Here is a 22,746-nt window from a genome sequence, read left to right on the forward strand (position 1 = left end):
TTTCTTTCTCTCTCTCTCTCTCTCTCTCTCTCTCTCTCTCTCTCTCTCTCTCTCTCTCTCTCTCTCTCTCTCTTTCTTTCTTCCTTTCTTTCTTTCTTTCTCTCTCTCTCTCTCTCTCTCTCTCTCTCTCTCTCTCTCTCTCTCTCTTTTTTCTTTCTTTCTTTCTCTCTCTCTCTCTTTCTTTCTTTCTTTCTTTCTTTCTTTCTTTCTTTCTTTCTTTCTGTATCTCTTTCTCTCTCTTTCTTTCTTTCTTTCTTTCTTTCTTTCTTTCTTTCTGTATCTCTCTCTCTCTCTCTTTCTTTCTTTCTTTCTTTCTTTCTTTCTTTCTTTCTTATATTTTTTTATTTATTCGTTCTTTCTTTTCACTTTTTCCTACATTTTTAGCGCATACTTCTAAGCTCTTTCGTGTTACGTGGGTAAACAAATTACATTGACATTTTATTTTTTAAATGGTCTGTGATGGGAAAACAAAACAACACCGTCAAATTCGGTGTTTCGGTGTTCCGGTGTTCCGGATTTTCCGGGATGTTCCGGTGTTCCGGTGTTCCGGTGTTCCGGTGTTCCGGGGTGTTCTGGTGTTCCTGGTTTTAGTACATGCCTACTGAAAGAGGGTTTAGCTCCCACGGGGGTACTCCAGATTTTAAGTGACGGGGATAATCGAATAGGGACAAAAATCAAAACCTCAAAAAACTTCAAAAAATTCCTAGGGCTTCCAACGAACCACCCCCCCCCCCCCCCCCTCCAAAAAAAAAAAAAAAAAAACCTGGACCAAAAATTAATTCCCCCAAAATCCTTACTTATTTCGCAGAACACACAGCCGGGATACGCGGGCACTATATACCACAATCTTCAGAGTGTTTTGAATACCTAACAAAATCCCTACTTACTACAAATTTCAAACCCCCAAAAATCCTTTGGTCATCCCCGTCACTTGAAACTAATCCAGAGTAGCCCCCCCCCCTCCCCCCCGTCCCGCCTTCCCCTGTGGTTTACTCGTCAACTTCGAGATGAACAGAAGCACTCGATAGGTCAGCTGCTGAAAATAGTTTCAATCCCTTCACCCCACGGAAACAGTTACTAGACTACAGACGTTAATGGATTATTAAACGTCTTTTTAACAACAACAACAACAACAACAACAACAAAAGCTTTTCCTGGTGAAGTCTGTGCGCCATGTTTTGAAGCTTCTACTTTCAAATTCATACGCTAATACATATTGTTTGTTTGCGATGAATCCCCAAATGGCGAATTTTAGAATGAACCACGAACTCCAGTGCAATGCTCAAAATGTGTTTCCGTGGAAACACACGTTACATTTTTCGTCATGGACGAGTTCAGCCATTATTAATGTTAATACATTTTATAGTTTTCACCCCATTTCGTCTGGCCTTTATACCTTTTTTGCAGTAACTGTGTTGTCATTGCTGTCATTTCAAGTTTAGATATCATATTATGCCGTGATCATGATGCATATAGTGTTGATAACGATAGCGTGCACTTCATCATGTTCCTAACAGCATATTTATGCAAAATTTTGAGAAACAATTTATGCCAAGTGCAATAATTTGAACAATGCGGATTTTTAAATTTCGACGTCATAGCATCAACTTCAATAAAACCAAAAATCCGTGAGACACCTCTGTTCATTTGTTGTCGTTCCTGTGTTATCGGGGTAGTGCCCTTGAATGCATGATTTTCACGATGGCTCGCGTTACGGCAATTTTTCTTACACTTTTATTCCTCACATGTTCTCATAGAGCTGCAGGTCAGAAAGAGCTTCACTGGAAGAGTTATTCCGAGGACGAAGTCAAAGGCTGTTACGAGCACGATCAGACCTTAGGAGTTTGCTTCGATGTGAAGAAAGACTTCATTAGAATACAGAAGACGACTGGAGAGGGACTTATGCATTACGAAAAACTTGGCCTAGACATGTTCTTGTATCAAGTCTCGGATAAGGCCTTTATCGGGTAAGTGTACAGCTTAAAATTCTAAGTACTGTGAGTTGAAATTATTTTTAGCGCGTTAGTTGAACATTAATGAGCAACAGTTTGTAACATTCGAACCGTTATATTCAGTGGGAGTCACCGGGTCGATTAAATCTCACCAATTCGCAACTGCTTAAGTTGCGTAAATAACTGCGTGGCCTTTCTTCTATTTAATGTGTCACCCGCAGTTGAAACATAAGTTTCATAAAATTATAATTCTTCCTCCACGGATATATTACGAACTTTCAATATGGCACCACTCCCAGTTGGCTTGATAACCACATAAGTAGAGCACTACACTGGTATGGTGGAGGTCATGGATTCGAATCTCTTTCAAGCCTTTTTGTTACCAGGCTTTCTTTTCGCAACTTTTAAAGGTTCGGTGGGAAGGGAGGATTGTTGGAACCCATCCTTTGCGGTTTTTGCACAGCCACAAAATTTTTTGAAACCTCGCTTTAGCACCAATATATATATTTCATTATATTAAATACGCATCAAGAATTTGAGTTGCCGCCACATCCGCCAAGTTGCTTTTTTCGATCTCCAAAAAATCGGTTCAGTAAAATCGCAACAGGATTGTTAAATAAAAATAAACGACAAAACCGAACAACGTTTCGGGGTCGTCATTCGAAGTGATAGAAATAAATGAAGTCAATGTCAGAAATTAACATAATGTCTGAATATATAATGTCACGTAAATAGTTTAGCTTGAATTGAGTCCGATTGGACATTGAGAGATGGTGTTAACTCTCTAATTGGCAACATTTCGTAAACTAAGCAATCGAACTTATTCATGCTCTTCTTAAGGACAGAAAAATATCTGTCAAGGTCTTTAGGGACATTACGGTGTTCATTAAAGTGCCCCTGGGACGAAAATTTCATTTTCTAGCTTTTTGCATTTTCGTGTAGAATATGACCTTCTTATCCATGTTACCAAATTTCAATCCTTTACGGCGATTGGAAGTATTTTTTTTTTTGCTTTTTATTCGAGATTTCACGGCCGCCATTACTTGGCCTTGTTCCGGAAGATTGGTATTTATGCTCGACCACGCGCTGGTGTAAATGCCCAAGTGTAAACCCTACATAACTTACATCGCACAAGTCACATTGATATTTATAAACAACACAATTCTGATTTACAATAGGTGGTTTTCTGGCCTTTATCTTTAGTTCTTGCTGGATTTTGTTACCAACAAAAATCGGCTGGATGACTGTGTCAATCTTGTGGCTAAGATCTTTGAGCTGTTTGTGTACCAGGTCAGCCGAAGCCTGATCTTTGAAAGGCAGGACTAGTCGGACAGTTGGACTGTCTCTTGGGGCTGGTATTGGTTGAGTGCCTTCAGCCTTAGAGGCTACAAAACTCCTAACGGTAGTGTTGATAAGTTGTTGTGGGTATTTCAACCGGGTGAACACAGCTTTCAAACGGTCACATTCTTCAGAGAAGTACGACCAACACGATGATAAGCGATACACACGATCAAGCATAGTTCTCAAAAGCCCTCGTTTATAGCGCATATCGACGTGACTTTGGTAGTGAAGCAAAAGACTCGTGTTAGTAGGTTTTATGTAGACCTTGGTCTCAATTTGGGGAGCTCTGTTAAGGAGCTGCATTCCAAGAAAGGGTAGCAGACCATTAACCTCTGTTTCCATTGTAAACTACACAGATGTGTGGCAGTTGTTAAGAACCTGGAGAAAATTAGCCGCTGATTGTGTGTCCGGCATTATGGTCAGAGTATCATTATGGTCAGAGTATCATCGACGTAATCCTCTTAATTTTTTAATTAATTTTTGGTGAACTATTTCTGACATTGACTTCATTTATTTCTATCACTTCGAACTTGATAATGTCGTCATGACGACCCCGAAACGTTGTTCGGTTTTATCGTTTATTTTTACTTGTCTATGTATAACCAAACCTTTACTTATAAGGATTGTTAAAAGAGCTATAAAGTAAAAAAATACCAAAGAAAACTCCCATTTGATATAAAACATCTCTTATCTTATCACATCTTATTTCATAGCACCTCGTGTCACCTCATCTCCTCTATCATCTCGCGTCAGCTCACGTTATTTCATGTCTCATCTAATCTCATTCCTTTTCATTTTACCTCAGCTCATTTTGCCAGTACAATCTCATTTAATCATCTCGTGCCATTTTGCCTCAATTGAGGTACAAAATGATACTTTTCTTTCTGCAGGGTTGGTGTATGTACATGATTAATAAACAGCTAAGGGGGGGGGGACTCTCATATGAACGGGGTGGGGATGCTCGTCGGAAATTTCAAATTAAACCCCTAAATTAAGGAGACCAATCTGGGCGTGGCCCAAGCTTTGGTCTCTTTGACCCCTAAAAGAGACCATTGTAAAACACAGATAAATATATATATATTTTATTTCTTCGTGTGCAACACTAAACGAGACCTTCACTGCTAAATATAATCGTTATGGCGTTTTTCCTAGAAGACCCTAAGTGAGACCAAAATCCGAAATTTACACCCCTAAGGGAGACGACGAGCATCCCCACCTCTTTCACGTGAGACTCCCCCCCCCCCCCCCTCGGGGGTTGCTAGTGTTACCGTAGCTGGCTCCTCAGCCTTGCTAATTTGAAGCTAATTTTAGTTAAAACTAGTGGTTAATCATTCTGTTACTCCTCAGACGTGGTCCGTCAATGTTTTATGCCCCAAATGAAGTTCCCAGAGAGCTAGAGGTGATGAAATCCTATTTAAAGGACAGTTTCGAGGGCGAAATGGAAAAGACGAAAGAACTCAAAAACCACTACCAAGAGGCCATGAGTGAGCTGCATTACGTTCCAGAGGTTAAGCTGTTGGAGCGGCTGTCAGCAGCGCTGAGTGACAACACCACTCGACTAGCGATCCTGCAGCCATTCCACGCCTTGTGCTTCAACCTGCTGAAACAATTAGACGTGGAGATCCCGGTCGAGCTCAGAGCTGCGCCTGGCGTGGAAGATGAGACAGCTGACCAGTATGACCAAGAAAAGCGCTGCTCGCAGCTGAGGCGAAATCACTGCCGTGGAATGTGCGGGAAAAAATGCAGCTGTTGGAAGTGGTTTTGTGGGGACTGTTGTTGGCATCGGGGCTGTTACGAGCACGACCTCTGTTGCAACTACAACTTCTACAGTTCATATTGCCTGACGCCAATCGGTCTCACATGCTCGAGGTACCTTGGTTATCCAGCGTGCAAACCTAAGCCTATAAGATGGTGGGGGTAAGGATACGCAGGCTTCCGAGCGAGTCAAAACGTGATGAGACAAAGATTTATTCTTTCGCACTATAATCATATTCTAGGAGCTCACAGCATGACTATGCTGATTTTACTAATAGTCAATGCAACGAGGCGCTGCCAGGCCGAACTGGTTCTTGAACGATCAGTGACTAAAAGTTGCACCCAGAATAACGCATCTCGGTATTAAACATTTTCAACACCGACAATAGTAATAGTGTTACCTTTAGTTTTCTTTGCAGCTAGTGTCGTAATTAAGTTACAATTTTGTTTAGTATGATATTTGTAATTTCTTTTTTTTTCTTCTTCCGCCGCCTCGATTAGTTAGCTACACGGGGGTGAAAGAATTTTTGTATCATTTTTTTGCTTGTGGTATAATACAGTTTTGTTGTTGTTGTTGTTGTTGTTGTTGTTGGATTTAAGCCTCTCAGGGCATCATAAAATGACAATAATCACCCACCTATCTTTCAACCATATTAGCGATTACCAGCCGATATCTTAGTGGCAAGATAAGAATCGACACCAGCCAAGAGCTCAACAAACTTGTATGAGATATTAAACTTCACAATTAAACCGGTAAACTCCTTTATAGAAATTGCAAATAAGTGGCTAACTTGGTTCGCGAAATCGTCCTTAATGATTTGACAACAACATGCACTAGCTAGTACCTGACAAATTAGGTCAACTAAGTGCGCTTTCCTTTTATCAGAACCGGAAAGGCCAGACCAGTCAGTTCGTAAATTGGAATGTTCCGATCAGAAGAATAACTTTTATTCTAGTCCTTCAAATGTCTTCAAAATAACACGTACGATTTTCGGAATGATTGTTTTTTCAAGATTTTGCAGCATCATGCGGTCAGGACGACCAATTCTGGCAAACAGACACTTTAATTCATACGTCTTCGATACCGTTAGATTTCATTCAAGAGGACTGAGGGCCAACAAGACTGCTTATAAACCGGCTGCCAGAGTGTGTTTTCTCGTATCTAAGCCATATATGAGCAATTTTCTTGCGATTTTTGAATTGGCTTACTTGAAAGTCTTGATATAATGGCTGAAAATTTTTAACAAGGAGAGGGATCTGTCCAAGTAGTGAGTGGGTATCGTCGCCTTCCAGGGATATATATATGACTAGAAATCGCCCGATATTTTTTTGGGTAAACAAACTTTCCTCGGGGGCTCCCAGAACAAAATATTGACCAGACACTGTTGAAGGCGCTGACTCAATGAACTGGACATTATGACAAACTATTTTACAATAAAGCCCCATGAGCTCAGCTTTCGACCTTCGCACCCTACTACACTTCTCAACTAAGCAAACTCGAGAGGAAAGGCACAAACAAAAAAAAAACGTTAATAAAAGTGGCGCAGGAGACGCGGAAGAGCTCTTCGGTATTTTACTCACTTCAGTTGCCTCTGCAGAGGAGAGAGCTAAGAAAATGTTAGACCTTGTTAATTAGCATGACCCCCTGGTTATAACGCGAGTGAATAATCAGGATTATTGGATTGGGTTGCGGCTGAGCGTTTTCGCCTTTGCCAGCCTTCTCGGTTGAAAAGCAACGTTTCTTCCTGTTACTGAATTAAGTAACTTCAAACAAACATTGTGACATTTTTACCATTTTTTAATTGAATTGGAATGCCTGTGAGTGATTTCACACAATATTCATCGCTCCAGTTGTACATTAGCCTCTTTCTTAACGTTATCGAAAAAATCACGACTCACATTGTTCACAGAATACACTAACCGGCGTACGAAACCTTTCTCCAATGTAGCTCTAACCTACCTTCGTCGTCATTTTTTCGATAACGTTAACTAAGAAAATAAAACAAATTGCATGATTCGAATTTTGCGCTCCAGCATGGCGACCTCATTTGTGGGAAAATACGACTCTTTCAAACTTCCAAGTTCATCAACTGGATCTGCCTTGACTCCAAGAGCTTTCAGCGCATCTTTGGCACGTTGCACGCGCTGGTCAAACATTACTCTGTCCATCTCGGAACTGATAGGGTGACAAAGCCAGTTCCTAAGGAGTTGAAGTTGATCAATTGCTAGTGCAACTGTTTCAGCATTTTCACTTCCATGAGGTAATCCATTGGGCTTTATGTACATCTCACTGAGTGTTTTGAGGTGGCCTCTGCTGCCTCGTAAAGCATAAGACTGCGCATAAATGGTTGCCTGAAACAATGCCGTGCAATCCCATTCATCGTATTACTTGTGGGTGGGATTTTTGGTTTTGCCACCCTCTTTGATTCGAAATGATTTTCTCACAATACAAGACTCATCTCAGGGTTGTTCAGGTCCATATTTGGTGTCCCACATAAGTTTGAAAGCATGACGCAGGGCCTTAGGAAATTCACTTACGATAATGGATGCAAATTTGAAGTAATTCAACTGCTTGTCTTCAAACTGAAGCTTGACCATGAATCCACGAAATGCTCAGTCCTCTCTTCCCAGCTTAGTGAGAAGCGGGGCCTTCCCGCTGGTCGATCGGATTCAGGACTATCTGCTAAAAAAACCAAAAGGCAGAGAAATAGTGTGATAAAATCATATAGAGTTGCGCTCAGACCAAACCGAAATACTGAATCTAGAGAATTATAAATGCAAGCAAACAAAAAGTTATATCTAAATATCTGTGTCACGTATAGTTTAGCAGATATTTGTTTTTTTAACATTCTGTATGGAATGTTGTGTTCGTTAGTAAGTGTTCCGGTATGTTTCTCCGGTGTTAAGTTATTTGCATAGCGTTATATAAGCTCGTTGTTAATTGGTATTCGTTCTTCGGGTCTGTGAACGCCATCGCACACTGAACTTTAATTTTTTGAGTTTGTTTATTTTATAGTGCGGGGAGCTGGGTCATTTGATCGCTTTCTGTTCAAAGTCTGATGGCATCAAAGAATGCAAGAATCTCGCCGTGTGTGACTAGGCGTAGACTCAAGCTCAGAGGGCTTGCATCGACGTCAAGTTGAGTTTGTTTTTTCTTGTTTATTTTCTGGGAATTGCGACGAGTTTAATTCTACAAACACCAGCAGTGGCGTTAAAGGCCGTTTGAGTGCCGTTACTAATTTTTGAAAGTCGACCCTAAACGCTCCTAAGTTTTTTGTCGACATTCTCACACGTGGGTACAGGCTTCCTTTTGCGAATATCCACCCCCACCCCCCCCCCCATGTTTTTTGGCTAATAATAGATCGGCTTTTCAACATCCCGATTTTGTAGCGCAAGCCATGTGCGAGCTTTTAGAGAACCAATGCATTGTCGAGCTCAGTGTTCCACCATTATCAGTTGGTAAAGGAAAGGAGCTGCGTCTAGTCATCGGCCTCAGACATGTTAACAATTTCCTTGTGATGTTTAAAGTTTAAATTTTCTCAAGTACTATAATAGGGGCACTGGTTCTTTTCATGGGACCTCAAGTCAGGGTATCACCATGTGGATATCTGGTTGGAGCACCAGACCTATCTCGGTTATTCTTGGTAGTTTAATCGCGTGCTGAGATATTTTACTTTTGCCGAGTTTTGCCTTTTGGCCTGAGTAGCGCCTGTTTTTGTTTCACTAAATTGTTGCGACCGTTAGTCAAGCGTTGGCGATCGATGGGTCGTAGTATTGTTGAATCGCGTTCACGTTCGCTATAAAACCTTGAATGGTGATTACACGTCGTTGTTTTGTAGAGGACGACAAAGAAATGTACCAAAGTTTATAACGCAAGCGAAGAGCCAATGTTATGCTAACTAAAATTATTGTTTTCTGACGTTTTTGTTATGGTCGTCGTCGTCTCTGCAGGTCCCAACGATAACGAAACAGTAACCTGAAAATATAACTTTATTTCATTTGTTCTGCCTCACGATTATTTCAACTCGTTCAAATTCTTGACAGAAACGGCGGACTACGCAGAAATAAAAATGCCGCTCCTACGACGTTAGCTCCTGGATAGTTCGGCTAAATAACATAAACTAAATAAGTATAAATTATCGCAAAGTTATTCAGACTGAACGCGAGTGTAACTTTTAATCCCGTAAGAAACTTGGGCTGAGAAAATTAATAAGCTAAAGAATGGTCGCTAAAAATAACAAGATAAAATCTTTATGTAAAAGGTTATAAATTTAAGATAGAAAATGTAACACAGTTACTCGAGTTTCACGCACTAAGCGATCATCAGACTGCTTAGTGCGTGAAACTCGAGTAACTGTGTTACATTTTCTATCTTAAATTTATATTTCGCTCTGCATGTTTTTGCATCGAGCACTCCTGCGACTGAGTGAAGCAATCATTGTATTGTTTCTATGTTTATGTAACCGGTTATTTATGCAAAATTTAAGGAAACAAGTTCTGCCAAGTGCAATAATTTGAACAATGCAGTCTTTAAAAGTACGACGTCATAGATTAACATCAATAAAACTAAAAGTCTGTGAGACACCTTCGTTCATTCGTTATAGGAGTAGTGACCTTGAAAGAGTGATCTTCACGATGGCTCGCTTTACGGTAATTTTCTTACATTTCTATTCCTCGCATGTTCTCATGGAGCTGGAGGTAAAGGGCTTCACTTGAAGAGTTATTCCGACGAAGTCAAAGGCTGCTATGAGCACAATCAGACCTAAGGAGTTTGATCCGATGTGAAGAAAGACTTCATTAAGCCAATCTGATACACGATTCAACATTTGTTTAGCAACAAATGTTGCCACTCCTTTTCAACAAATGTTGAATCGTGTATCATTGGCTAAAAAAATAAAACAAATTGCATGATTCGATTTTTGCGCTCCAGCATGGCGACCTCATTTGTGGGAAAATGCGACTCGCTCAAACTTCCAAGGTCGTCAACTGGATCTGTCTTTACTCCAAGAGCTTTCAACGCATCTTTAACAAGTTGCACGCACTGGTCAAACATTACTCTGTCCATCTCGGAACTGGCAGAGTGACAAAGCCAGTTCCTAAGGAGTCGAAGTTGATCAATTGCTAGTGCAACTGTTTCAGCATTATTTCCACTTGGGCTCACAACAGATGTGTGGAAACTTCCATGAGGTAATCCATGGGGCTTTATGTACATCTCACTGAGTGTTTTGAGGTGGCCTTTGCTGTCTGGTAAAGCAAAAGTCTGCGCATAAATAGTTGCCTGAAACAATGCCGTGCAATCCCACTCATCGTATGACTTGTGGGTGGGAACTTTGGTTTTGCCACCCTCTTTGATTCGAAATGATTTTCTCACTGCAACGGAGTCATCCCAGGGCTGTCCAGGTCCATATTTGGTGTCCCACATAAATTTGAAAGCATGACGCAGGGCCTTAGGAAATTCATTCACTACAATGGATGCAAACTTGAAGTAGTTCAACTGCTTGTCTTCAAACTGAAGCTTGACCATGATTCCACGAAATGCTCAGTCCCCTCTTCCCAGCTCAGTGGGAAGCGGGGCCTTCCCGCTGATCGGATTCACTATCTGCTAATGAAATCAAAAGATAGAAAAAAATTGTGATCGACTGTTTAAATCGTTAGACAAGTACTAAGTTGCGGTCAGACCAAAATAAAGCTAAAGAAGTATAAATGCAAAGCAAGCAAAAAGTTAATGTAAAAAGATACGTTTACGGTAGGTGAAATAATTTGAAAGTCGCGTGGTATGGAAAATATAGAGCAAAGCTTTCTCTAAGTCTTTGGTTCGTTTTGGGCAAATTGAGATAAGTAGTATTATTAAAAACTGGATCATTGTGTAATGCAATTCGAGCGATTTGATTGGCTTAGCGGCCATGGTATATGAGCTATTATACCATGCCCGAGAAAAAGAGACTGATTAAATTGTCTTCTAACTGTTACTCGCAAAGCGGAATCCGCAAAATCTAGCAATATTTCGTGATTGTTTTTAATAAAACAATTATTCCACTCACGCTTGTTGGATGTGAGATGATTATAGCTAACTCGGCGCTACGCGCCTCGTTGGCTATCTATCATCTCATATCCAACGCGCTCTCGTGAAATAATTGTTAAATAGCACACTTTGTATGCATCATAGATCACGCTCCTACCACCTTTCAACTTAAGATAAAAGAAGCCATTCACATTCAATGGGAAAAACCTACACTCAATCATCAACTTTATCATGTTAATTTAAAACTTTCTCTGTAATATTCAGTACATTGTCATTTTTCCTTTGTGCTTATAGTTAATTAGCATTTTGGTTTGCACTATATATTCAACTCTGTGCTTTGTAATTTAAACTGAAGATGACAGAAGTTTCTGTCGAAACATGTTTTTAAATTCAAAAAGTGTCGTGTGGTTCCTTAGGATAACGACATATCTGCTACTATCCAGACCTTTTGGTAATGTATATATCGCCAAAATCACTTGATCAGACTTTCACTTCGTTGTAAAGAGATCACAGAATCCTGCACAGAATATAGTAATACACAGGATTAGGTGACAGAGCTTATAACTGACTAAAAAGGTAGCGTAGCTCAGCTGCCTGTTTTGGGCCAACAAATACAGACAATAAGCTAGAACGGCTCTGAGAATGTTAATGATCAATGACTCCCGACTGAATTGAAAAGTAAAGTACTTAGGTGCGTGATCTTCGGTCTACACAGTCTACATATCATGTTCATGTCAGCAATCTACAGTAGCTACTATTTTTCTGATGACATACCTTGAACAAATAGGAAACGGCTCCGAAAGCAAGTGGTTGCAATTGATCGGAGGAAGATTCACTGGATTCACGCTCTTTGGAGTTGCACTCTTTCCCGCAGCCAGAACTTGAGTGACTTAATATTCTACAAACACGAGCTTTGACTGGTGGAGACTGCCGATTAAGCCAATGACATTTAACATAGCTCCATGGCAACAAAAAAATATTTTGCTCATGAACATTTTATTTATGAAAGGTAGAACACTTTCGTTACTCGCTATTATAAAAGTTATGGCAGCAATTTAAAAGTTTGACGTGTTGTACAGGTTCTGGCATTCTTTTGACTCATTTTTTCCACATCATTATCCACCCCACTAGAAGTTTAAATCGAAAGCAAAACTGAAAGGGAAAAACCCCTAATCAACATTCGTCTTGGTATCGTAACAAGTCCACTTCTCAAGTTATTTTTGGATGCAATATCATGCCGCAAAAATGATAGACCAATCGATTTAAGTTACGGTATTGCATGGAAATGTTGTTCAACTTTTGTTACGAGAGATTTCGCGTTTCACTTTAATACCTTTAACAAGCGCATTTCAATAGCTTTGCATTTGGAATAGAATACATTATAAGGTAGTTATAATAGCTTTGAGATTTTGAATAGAATATTTAATCAACTTGTATCTGGACACAAGAAGTGAACATTCTGGGTTGTATTAACAACCGTAGTAATTTGTGTGTCATCGCTCGATATTTTACTTGTTTTCGCTTTAAGCTGCTTCATATATATTTAGCCGTTTATCTTAAGTAATGTTCGCTTATAATCGTTTCAAACCAGCATAGGGTTTTCAAACAAAGAGCTCTTATTTTAATTTATTCTTGTTCAACATGTGGCTTGTACACCTGTAAGGGTACATTGCACGTGGCTCGTGTACTTTGCTCGATCACGCGAGTCCCAACCTTTGTCCTGTAATCTTACAACTCAGCAATTCTTTTGATGTACGCTCAGCTTCCGCAATCAAAGTTCAGTATCCTTTGTTACGGATATAGTTCGATAAAGGACTCTCTTGATATGGAACCCTTAACAAAGAAACACAGGTGAAAATAATATTTTTGTAAGTGATTTTGTCTGTTGTACCCTAGTGCGATTACAACATGCAAGGGTCCTAAACAAAAGAAAGTACTTTACCTCTTTGTACTCTCTAGGTATACAGCTATTTCAATTAACGTTGTCGGATCAAAATCAAGCTAAAAGACAAGACCGCAATGTTTTGTGGGATAATTTTTTATGAATAATTTCATCAAAATCATCCCTGCACGTGCAGGTCATTGTACTGCTAATTACAACCTATTGTTTTCTTGCAGGCATGACTGATTTTGATGAATTTATTCATAAAAATCCCACGTTAACTTTCGGTCTTGTCTTTTAGCTTCATGCTTTGAACCGACAACGTTAATTGAAATAGCTGTATAAGCACAAGGCGTACAATTGTAAATCGGTTACATCGTTGTTACATTCAAGATAACATCCTGGGCCCAGTTGCTCGAAGCATGGTTAGCGCTAACCCGGGTTAAATGCCATGACAACCTATAGGTTTTAATACCTCTTAACCAATGGTTAGCGCTAACCATGCTTCGAATAACTCAGCCCTGTTTGCTAGCTTGGTTACACCGAGGTTAGAAACGCAGTGCTGAATAAACCTATGCTGGATTGAAGAAGATTGTCTGTTTTCTGCTGTTCGTCGAGTTCCAGTTGGCTAGATACCTGTACTTAAGAGTTGTGACGAGCTCTGTCTTGCTAGCGAGCGAGTACTCACAAGCTAATTCCCCCCGTTATTGTCAAGTCGTCGTCGAAGTTTAATTTGTCTCTCCTGTGCGCTCGAGCAAGGAAAAACCGGTTGTCAAAGTGGTGGCTTTTATGATTACACAAATACGGGTTCGATTCCCGTTCAAACCTGAATTTTTTTCAGGCTTTCTTTTCGCAACTGCTTTAGTTGCAAACTTACTGCGAGTATCTTTCTTCCTTTTAATCTTTCACCCCCAGTTCAAATGTATGATTCATACATTCATATTCAGCCACGTTATGAAAATTTAGGGATCTGCAAACAGTTGCGGAGGTTCTCGCCTCTACAATATTGCCGTTTTTGCGTCAAACATGTGTAATCATTGAAGTTGAACAACATTTCCAAATATTTCATTTCAAAGCCTATACTAGAATCAAATTAAAATATGTTTAACACTGTGCACCTCCATTGATAAAAAGTTGTTTCTAAAGTTGGTATTTTTTTTTTTTTGCGCTGATATTTCCTTATGAGCCTCATAAGGAATAATCAGCTCCCAAAAACCAGGCAACTTTAAGAACACCTAAGAAATAATAAATGTTATAAACAAGAGCACAGAAATTGAAACAAAATCCAAAACAAAATAGTTTACCATGTTGATGTTCCACAAATTAAATCTTTACTGAATATACATCTGCGGTTCTAAGCTCAAGTTGAAGGCGCCTCTGTTCGTACTGTATCAGGGGTAGAGCAGGAACGATGAAGGAAAGATACCAACTTAGGAGAATAGTAATTTAGAAATAAATAAAACCCTCCAAATTTTGGTTTGCCGTGTTTGGTAGTCTGTGTAAAGCTTATTTTGTGACCCATAAAACAAACTCAACATGCACGCTTTCAAGAGAGACCGCTGCTTACACATCTTACCACGGGAGGCCGATTCGGTTCAGTCGCCTTTTTTGCCCCACAAATTGTCGAACTTTACCCTATTCTAAAATCGTACACAAGATATACAATTTAGATCGATATATCATTGGGGCTGGCCAGCTCTCGATAATCATTCGCATCGTAGATCAGTTTTTCGTGAGGTTACTAAGGCGTGTTTTGAGTGAAAGACTGCAAAATACTTCCCGAAATCGCTCGAAGCTGTTGAGAAATTAGTTGCTAGACAGGGCATCATAATTTCAGCTAATGAGGGATCAAAACATGTAAGAGGTGTTTATGGTCACCAAGAGAAAATATCCCCTGGCCCTCTCCTTCCCTTATCTTCCCATCACGTTGTCACACATGTTGACGTTGGGGAATGGCTAAAAAAGACTTAGAGATCTGCCACAGACAGAGCAACTGAAACACTTCTAAAGATGTTATTCCAGTCATTCTAGCGAAAAATGGGATACAAACCTTAACTTTAACTGCAACAGAATCAATCATTTCTATGGCAAATAAAGTCGACTCCCGATAACTCGAACCCTCGCTAACTCGAACCTCGCGCTAACTCGAACCAATTTTCCTTTCCTTTCATGTCATTTTCTATATACAGTCGACTCCCGATAACTCGAACCTCGCGCTAACTCGAACCAATTTTTCTTTCCTTTCAGGTCATTTTCTATATAATTTTATCCTCGATTAATCGAAGTCCCAATAACTCGAACCTTTTTAAATTTCCCTTGAAGGTTCGAGTTATCGGGAGTCGACTGCAGCTTCTTAACTGCATGAACCAGGCTAAGAGGGCTTCATGAATTTGTCCCGTGGAGAGCATGGAATGAGTCCTGATGATAGCTCTGAATACTTTCCAGACTTCCAGGGCACATCATGGTCTCTCCAGGCTTTCCAGGCGTTTAGGGTGTAAACCTCCACGCTTTCCAGAACCCTTTGGAAACCTTGAAAGCCAGTACTCAGTCTGCGCCTTCGGAGCTGTCACGAATTGGGAAAAGCAAAGGCCTGACCACAAGAGTGTGTTTTCTGGACTTTCCAGGATATTTCAGTGCGGCGTAAAATTGCACGCTTTCGCTTTCCAGGAAACCGTAGAGCACCAGGAATGCCAGATCCCGTTAATTTTTTTGTTTCATAATTTTGTTTTGCACACTGAGAAAAGCTAGGAAACCGTGGAATTTAGAGTGTGAAAAACCAAGCATTTTCCCGGGGAATTCCATGCCGCTCTTTTCTCAAAGCGCACTAACTTTGACCAGAATCGGTCATTCAGCTCAAGACCTCCCACTTGTGACCATGAATGAGTTATTCAAAGTAATAATGTATGAGTTAAACAAGAACAATATATACACGACTGGTTAAATCTTAACGAAATTTTTAATGTAATAATGGTAACATCTGTACTGATCTCAGAATCGTGTACATGTACCTCGTTTAACTTTTTTCTCTAAGCTCAACTGAGAGCTGAAACTACCCTCCCACAAAGGCCGATGTACGGCCGACTTAGACGGCATGACTGAACCCTATATGATAAATGGTTGCTAGATGCGACTGTAACTGTATAAAGTATCCAAAACTACATGGTTAATATTCAAATTCAAACTGTCTTGTATCACATTCCTTTCACGTATTTCCTTGTATATATTTTAATTAAAAGTTTTCTAAGCCCGCGCCGGGGCCTGAGACTTCATCCTCGGCAGAATGGAATCACTGCCATTGCTGCCAGGTGTCATCTTGTATTATTTTGGTTCTAAGCTATTTGATTGTATTTATCAGTAAATAAAGTAATGTAAACCCTCCAAATTCACGGCAGAATGGATCACTGCCAGTGCTGCCAGACACTTTCTTGAATTATTTTTCTTTCCGACTCCGTAATGGCAGAGTGGATCACTGCCACTGCTGCTTGACGTTATTCTGTATTATTATTTTTTCAGACTCCATGATAGAGTGGATCACTGCCACTGCTACCATACACTTATGTCGTGTTCATTCTCCTTTCACCCATGCATTTGTTAGTATATATATTTTTGTTAAAAGTTTCCTAAGCCCTATGAAATTTAAGATCATGGCAGAGTGGAATCACTGCCACTACTGCCAGACACATCTTGTATTCACTATTATTTTAGACTGATTATGGCAGTGCGGAAGAGCTGCGACTGCTGCCATAAGGTATGTGTCAAATACTGACTTAATACTAGACGAAGCCCTCCGAGTTCACGGCAGAGAGCAAGCGATTAAAATAATATTGTAATATAATAAAATGTGATAAGAATTACCAGTCACATCATCTAAACTATAGCAACCCTCCAACTTACTGGTAGAGTGGATCACTGCCACTGCTACCCTCCACTGTTAACAGCCCCATTCTGTCCCATTCGGACAGAATGCAGACTTTTAAAACGCCGCAGGGGCGTTAGAGAAATAGGAAAATTAGAGCAAGACGGTATTTCGTTGTTACAAACATCACTTTAACGAATATTAAACCAGATCACTAAAAAATGTTAGTGATCTACCGACATAGACTGGTTCGCTTCTCTGATTAAGGGATCTGGCCAAAATACTTTGGCGGGTCGCGGAAGAATAGCGCGGGTTGTAGAAAAGTATAGTCATAGCACAGCTACCCAGAAAAGGAAACTACAGGGTGTGTTACTTAAAGGCTGTTTTGAGATAACGTAAAAAAAAAAAGAAGAAATGTCTCATGCCACAATGTTGATGACACGCCGAATTATATGACTACTGAAAGAACTGTCAAGTATGTATAGGGTTTTATAAGGCGCAAGGTTTTTCAGGTTGGCAATGTCCAATAGAGCAAAGAAAGACTGAAGGAACAGCTAAAAATATTATGCAGATCTTGTCAGCCAATGTTCTACGTACGGGAAGTCTGAAGTGAAAACTATTTTGCAAGGAAATTTCAATTTTTGCTCATAAAGTGTAAGCTAAAATGGTGGAGAGTGGTATGACACGATTTCCTCAAAATTATACAGTCGATTTTATCTCGTAACCAGACCTTCTCACCCTTTCGGAGAAAACATCTGGTATAATCCGTTTCAATGACGTCATAATGTGTCAGAAATGATGGCAGCTTGACTGCGCATGCACAACATTTCCAGCAAAAAGGCTTTGCTCACGAACACCCCAGGATGGATTTCTAAAAGATCAATTTGTCGCTATAAGTGTCGAAAATATTTCATTTATCGGAGAAAAATCAATTTATTTCAAGTATTAGTTTCCAAGAAAAGAAGAAAGCCGCTGCTAAGTCTTGTTAATTGAGAACGGTGACTTGAGTGCGCACACTGATAGTACGCTACAAGTTGGTTATAGAACTCGTGAGATGACAGAGCAAAAAGTTTTTGTCCCTAAGTCTTGCCTTAGACTTTTCTTTACCATTAGCTTAAAATGAACCTTTAAAATCATTTTAATGAGCGAAATGAAAACGTCGGTTAATTTTTAATCGTGGATTAGCGTTAATCGGCTTTCGAACAACCCGGCCCTGGGTACGAGATTTCCATCGCTATTTAGAGAAAGAGAAAGCTAGCAGCCAGTTTAGGGAGAAACCTTAAAGTGATCATAGCGATTTCAGTTTAAATGACAGGAAAGCGTTGTGCATGTGCGAAGCAGAACTTATAAATTTAAAGTAATAACAGATTAGTCAGAATAAGTGACAAGCTACAGGTATTCTGCAGCATGTGGACTGAAAGACCAAAACGAAAGTAATTCCGTCTACCGTTAGTTTTTTTTTGCGACCCGCAAAGATGAGATGTTATTTCCTCCTCTGATAATTTGATTTAATTTGGACGAATTATCCCAAATTGAACTTCAACACAGAATCAAAATTTCGTCTTATGTCGCATAACACATGAAACTGCTGTTAATAACATCGAAACCCCGTTTTGCTCTAATTTAGCATTTCTCGTTATTCAGTCTACCGTATAAATCGGCCTAAGCAAATAAAACAACAAATTCCAATTGCCTGTTTTTGCGCCGCAACCCAGCGACTTCCTTTGTGGGTAACTCCGATTCCGGCAAACTTCCAAGATCATCAAGACGGTCTGTCTTGACGCCAAGAGCTTTGAACGCATCCTTGGCAAGTTGTATGTATTGGTCAAATGTTATTTTTTCCATCTCACCAGAAGATGAATGGGAATGCTCATTTCTGAGACGTCGAAGCTGATCAATCGCGAGAGCGAATGTTTCAGCCTTGTTTCCACCCGAACTCTCCACGGAAGAGTGGAAATATCCATCAGGCAAACCATGGGGCTTGACGTACATCTCATTGAGCGTTTGGTGGTGACCAGTGCCGTCCACCACAGCGAAGGACTGTGCAAATATGGTAGCCTTGGCCAACGCAGTGCAATCCCACTTCTTATACGACTTTTGTGTGGGAACTGATTTGCATTTCGTTGCGCCACCTTCTTTAGCCAAGAACGACTTTCTCACAGCCTCGGAGTCATCCCAGGGCTCTGCTGATCCATATTTGTTGTCCCACATTAATTTGAAAGTCTGACGTAAGGCTTTTGGAAATTCTTTTTTGACAATGGAATCGAACTTGAAGAAGTTCAACTCCTTGTCTGAAAACTGTTGCCTGACCATCTTCTTTGTTGTATGGTATATGATTAGGCCCCGATCCCCATTTGGGAAACGGGGCCTCCCCCGATCGCCTGCAGCTGATTCAGGACTATCTGCTAATAAGACAAAATACAGAAAAATGGTAAGGCTGACAGTTTCCACGAGCAACTGTACCCAGGCAAACGAAAACAGTAAGAAAATAACAATAATTAATATATTCCAATTATCCGCTGTAAAAATTAGTGTACCGCCCAGCTATCAAAACACTTCCGTTTTCTCCGCGTGGGATCATTCGAAAGCGAAACTGGGAAAAACCCCTAATTAATATTCTTAGCCTTCTTGTCGTTGTGCCACGTCGGTTGAAAGCCCGGGTCTAAAACCGACTACGTTCTTCCATCTTCACCAAAATCTCAAATTTGTGTATGATTTTGTAATGTGATGATCATCATGTACTGCAGACGATCAGTTAGAAATTGGAATCCGCGACCAGAAGTAAAAAGCTGAAATTTTGTGAGGCCAATCAGTCGTTTTGAGGCAAACATTTTTCAGACAACAACCCTCACATCTGAACTGCCGGCCATGAGCGTTAAAAAACGGCAACTCTCTGGATTGGTGAATGCGAGATCCGATAGCGCCTACTTATTAAAAAACTAAAAGTTCTACACATGCGATCTTCAAACAACTTGCATGCAGTTGTTATGAAAGCAAGCTAGAGCTGCGGCATGTCCGTTCATTCGCTTTCTAATCATGCTGTTACCCCCGATAAGCTGTCAGGTCTATAAAATCATATTCGGGAAACTGAATCAGTAATTCAAAAGGCTGTTAATTATAAAATACCTTGAATAAATAGGAAATGGCTGCAATAAGTAATGGCTGATCAGACGAACTTTGTACACTGATCGAGTTCTTGCTTCTTCGGCCAGGGCGACACACAAAGCCCAGAACCTCCAGATTCTACCAAACTTATTTGGTAGTATTACGTCAAGTGTTCTTGATTCACGTCCTATGATTGGTTAAAAACGGGAGGTTATGACACCTGCCATAAGTTATTTATTGTAGCTACATGACAACACAGAATAATATTTGATCATGAATATTTTATTTGAGAAAAAGGAACGTTCTCCCTGCATTTTTCATTTCTATACTGTAGCAGTTTGAAAGTTAAAGAGAATTCTAAACAGCTCCAGTGGTCCTTGCCTACGACTCATGTTTTCGACAACATCAACCACATAATATTAAAAACGTGCTGGTATGTACATTCCATTTTTTTTTTTTCTTTTTCAAACCGCACTGCACTGGATAAATCGAAAACAAAATGGAAGGGGAAAGCCCCTAATTGACATTCACCGTGCGCTCGTACCACGTGCCGCATTATTTTGGGCGCGAAAGCAAACGACCAATCAATACCAATCGAGTTGTCGACTTATTAAAGGTAACTGCTCTAAGTACAGGTGGAATCTCACCAACGACTACTCAGTTTTACATACATAAATTTTTCTTCTCTCAAACGTGTGTTATTGTTTAAAGTTCAAGAATGTTCCTGTTTAAGCCGGATGAAAGCACGACAGGGAAAAACCCCTAAAGGGTCCATTGATAACCTTTGTACCTTGTTTACAATAGAGCGGTACATTGATATTCGTAGCCTCTCTGACTAGCCATGGCCAGACGCAGTAATCTCATTTAATTTCAACACAGTAGTACCTTGAACGAACGGAAAACGACTAAAAAATAACTACGAGACTGACTGAATGGCTTACACAACGACTGGGAAATACTTTTGGGATACTGAATGCCTTACACACCCAAGAACTGGGTTGCTTAGTATAGGTTCTATTACTTACAAGAAACGACCCGACAGTGGGTTGGATATTGAAAGTGAAACTGGCCGTGGAAAAAACCCCTAATAAATAACAATTGTTGTATTGAAAACGGCACCTAACTGATTAAAAAACGTTTATTACTGACATTAGTATTCGTCACATATGGTTTTCCCTTAATCTTCACTGAATAATAATTATATTTTACTGGTTCTCCAGCTAACAAATGAAGGCAAATGGTTCTGCTTACGGGGTGTATGAACAAACAAAGAGATTTGTTACGGAATGGGCGGGCATTCATCGGCTTGTTTGAGGCGGCCGACGCGCTATGAATTCCGACAATCACAGAACCATGATGGCATCAGTACAAACTGAATGCAAATGGCTTCGATGTCACGCAGACTAGTTTGTCTCAGCAAAACTAGTTAATCGTCCCTATCGTGTATCTCAGAATCAAGTTAGGAACCCCTCCCCTCCCTCTCGAAATTCTCATGGCGGTTTCGCCTTTAAGCCTGGTTTACACGTACGACGCAAGCATAAGCATAAGCACAAGCATAAGCACAAGAAACCCACGTGTAAACCGTTGCGACGCAAGCATAAGCGCCTTGTGCTTGCGCTTATGCTTATGCTTGCGTCGTCCTGGTTTACACGTACGACGCAACGACGCAAGCATAAGCAGAAGCGCAAGGAAATAAAACTGAAAAACAGTGACAAGCTGTCAGCGTACAATCTAGTTACTCATGCGTTGCCATTTTCCGCCATGTTGGAATCAAATCTCGCGCCAAAAGGCAGCCCGGCCGCGCGACTGCGCCAAATTGTCCGCCAAATTTGCTTGGTTCTGCGCTTGCGTATGTCACGTTATGCTTATGCTTATCGCACGTGTAAACATCCTTGTGCTTGTGCTTGTGCTTATGCTTATGCTTATGCTTATGCTTGCGCCGTACGTGTAAACCAGGCTTTAGTGAGGCAGTGTGGTCGAGTGGTTAGGGGGCCGGGCTTGAAATCCGGAGTCCCGGGTTCAAGTCCCGTTCTGACCGCTAGTTGGAGTTGTTTCTCGGTAGCCCCGAGTTCAACTCCTCCTGTTTGTTTCATTGTCCCTGAAAAGCCCCTTTCGGGGAGAGGATAATTAAATAATTATTTTTCTTTTTTCCCTTTTAGGAAGAGCCAAAGGGAAAAAATTTCAGAGATGGACAATTTGATATCATGCATCTGTTTTTGTCCCTCTCTTGCACTCTAGCTTGCGAAGGTGTCGCATGCTTTCGTACCGCATTTCAAAGACGAGGACATAGGCATAGACTTTATTTAAACTACCTAGAGCCGAATAATTTCCCGCAATTGTGATGCAATATTAGAAAATTACGAAGAAAGCCCCCCCCCCCTCCCCCATAGTCCCTTGCCATAATGGCTTCAATTATTAAAAAAATTAAAATTAAAAAAAATTAGAGGCTTCAATTATTGAAAAATTAAAATCAAAAAAAAGAAATTTAAAGGCTTCAATTATTAAAAAAATTAAAGGCTCTGTTCATACCAATTACGAGATTACCAGATTATACCAATGGATTGTATATAATCCCTTGCCTTGGTATAATCTGTAAATCTAGTTTCTTCCACGCTCTTCTCTTCGTACTATATATACAACTCTATGATCCTTCAATATCTGCACTATTGTAACTTAGTTTGGGGGTCAACCTACAAACCAACTCTTAAGCGAATTGTAATTCTACAAAATCCAGCGACAAGGATAATGAGCAAGTCTAGTTATGATGCACATACAGATCCTGATCGCAGGTTAGGTACAGAACGGATTTCCACAGTTTTTGCACCTCATTAGC

General features: G+C 40.3%; 3 protein-coding genes across 6 annotated transcripts; 1 reads left to right on the forward strand and 2 right to left on the reverse strand.

The window, feature by feature from the left end:
- The first annotated feature begins 1,527 nt into the window (after positions 1–1,527).
- On the forward strand, positions 1,528–5,624 carry LOC146473198 (uncharacterized). Of its 2 annotated transcripts, XM_085118650.1 has the most exons (3): positions 1,528–1,628; positions 1,758–1,967; positions 4,641–5,624. In XM_085118650.1, exons 1-3 carry the CDS (start codon positions 1,573–1,575, stop codon positions 5,212–5,214), a joined length of 840 nt encoding a protein of 279 aa, XP_084974776.1. In that variant the 5' UTR covers positions 1,528–1,572; the 3' UTR covers positions 5,215–5,624. The 2 variants fall into 2 exon arrangements, with proteins under 2 accessions (XP_084974776.1, XP_084974775.1); XM_085118649.1 differs by lacking the exon at positions 1,528–1,628 and having other exon boundaries at positions 1,637–1,967.
- Positions 5,625–9,505: 3,881 nt separating this feature from the next.
- LOC146473199 (uncharacterized) lies at positions 9,506–12,004 on the reverse strand. Of its 2 annotated transcripts, none has more exons than XM_085118652.1 (2): positions 11,845–12,004; positions 9,506–10,647 (listed from the first exon to the last, which is right to left on the reverse strand). In XM_085118652.1, exon 2 carries the CDS (start codon positions 10,570–10,572, stop codon positions 9,934–9,936), a length of 639 nt encoding a protein of 212 aa, XP_084974778.1. In that variant the 5' UTR covers positions 10,573–10,647; positions 11,845–12,004; the 3' UTR covers positions 9,506–9,933. The 2 variants fall into 2 exon arrangements, with proteins under 2 accessions (XP_084974778.1, XP_084974777.1); XM_085118651.1 differs by having other exon boundaries at positions 9,506–10,650; positions 11,845–11,991.
- Positions 12,005–15,889: 3,885 nt separating this feature from the next.
- On the reverse strand, positions 15,890–20,064 carry LOC146473200 (uncharacterized). 2 transcript variants are annotated; one of them, XM_085118434.1, is made up of 2 exons: positions 19,935–20,064; positions 15,890–19,213 (listed from the first exon to the last, which is right to left on the reverse strand). In XM_085118434.1, the coding sequence occupies exon 2, from the start codon at positions 19,119–19,121 to the stop codon at positions 18,471–18,473; it is 651 nt and encodes a 216-aa protein (XP_084974560.1). In that variant the 5' UTR covers positions 19,122–19,213; positions 19,935–20,064; the 3' UTR covers positions 15,890–18,470. The 2 variants fall into 2 exon arrangements, with proteins under 2 accessions (XP_084974560.1, XP_084974561.1); XM_085118435.1 differs by having other exon boundaries at positions 15,890–19,210; positions 19,935–20,048.
- Between the last annotated feature and the right edge of the window lie 2,682 nt (positions 20,065–22,746).

Source organism: Pavona decussata, unplaced genomic scaffold, assembly GCF_977016875.1.
Source record: "Pavona decussata unplaced genomic scaffold, jaPavDecu1.1 SCAFFOLD_94, whole genome shotgun sequence".
NCBI lineage: Eukaryota > Metazoa > Cnidaria > Anthozoa > Scleractinia > Agariciidae > Pavona > Pavona decussata.

Excerpts from the sequence above, each read along its gene's own strand:
- LOC146473199 (XM_085118652.1), bottom strand. The coding sequence starts at position 10,572 with ATGGTCAAGCTTCAGTTTGAAGACAAGCAGTTGAACTACTTCAAGTTT.
- LOC146473198 (XM_085118649.1), top strand. The coding sequence starts at position 1,690 with ATGATTTTCACGATGGCTCGCGTTACGGCAATTTTTCTTACACTTTTA. Across the intron at positions 1,968-4,640 it reads TCGGATAAGGCCTTTATCGG|ACGTGGTCCGTCAATGTTTT; the intron begins GTAAGTGTACAG and ends GTTACTCCTCAG.
- LOC146473200 (XM_085118434.1), bottom strand. The coding sequence starts at position 19,121 with ATGGTCAGGCAACAGTTTTCAGACAAGGAGTTGAACTTCTTCAAGTTC.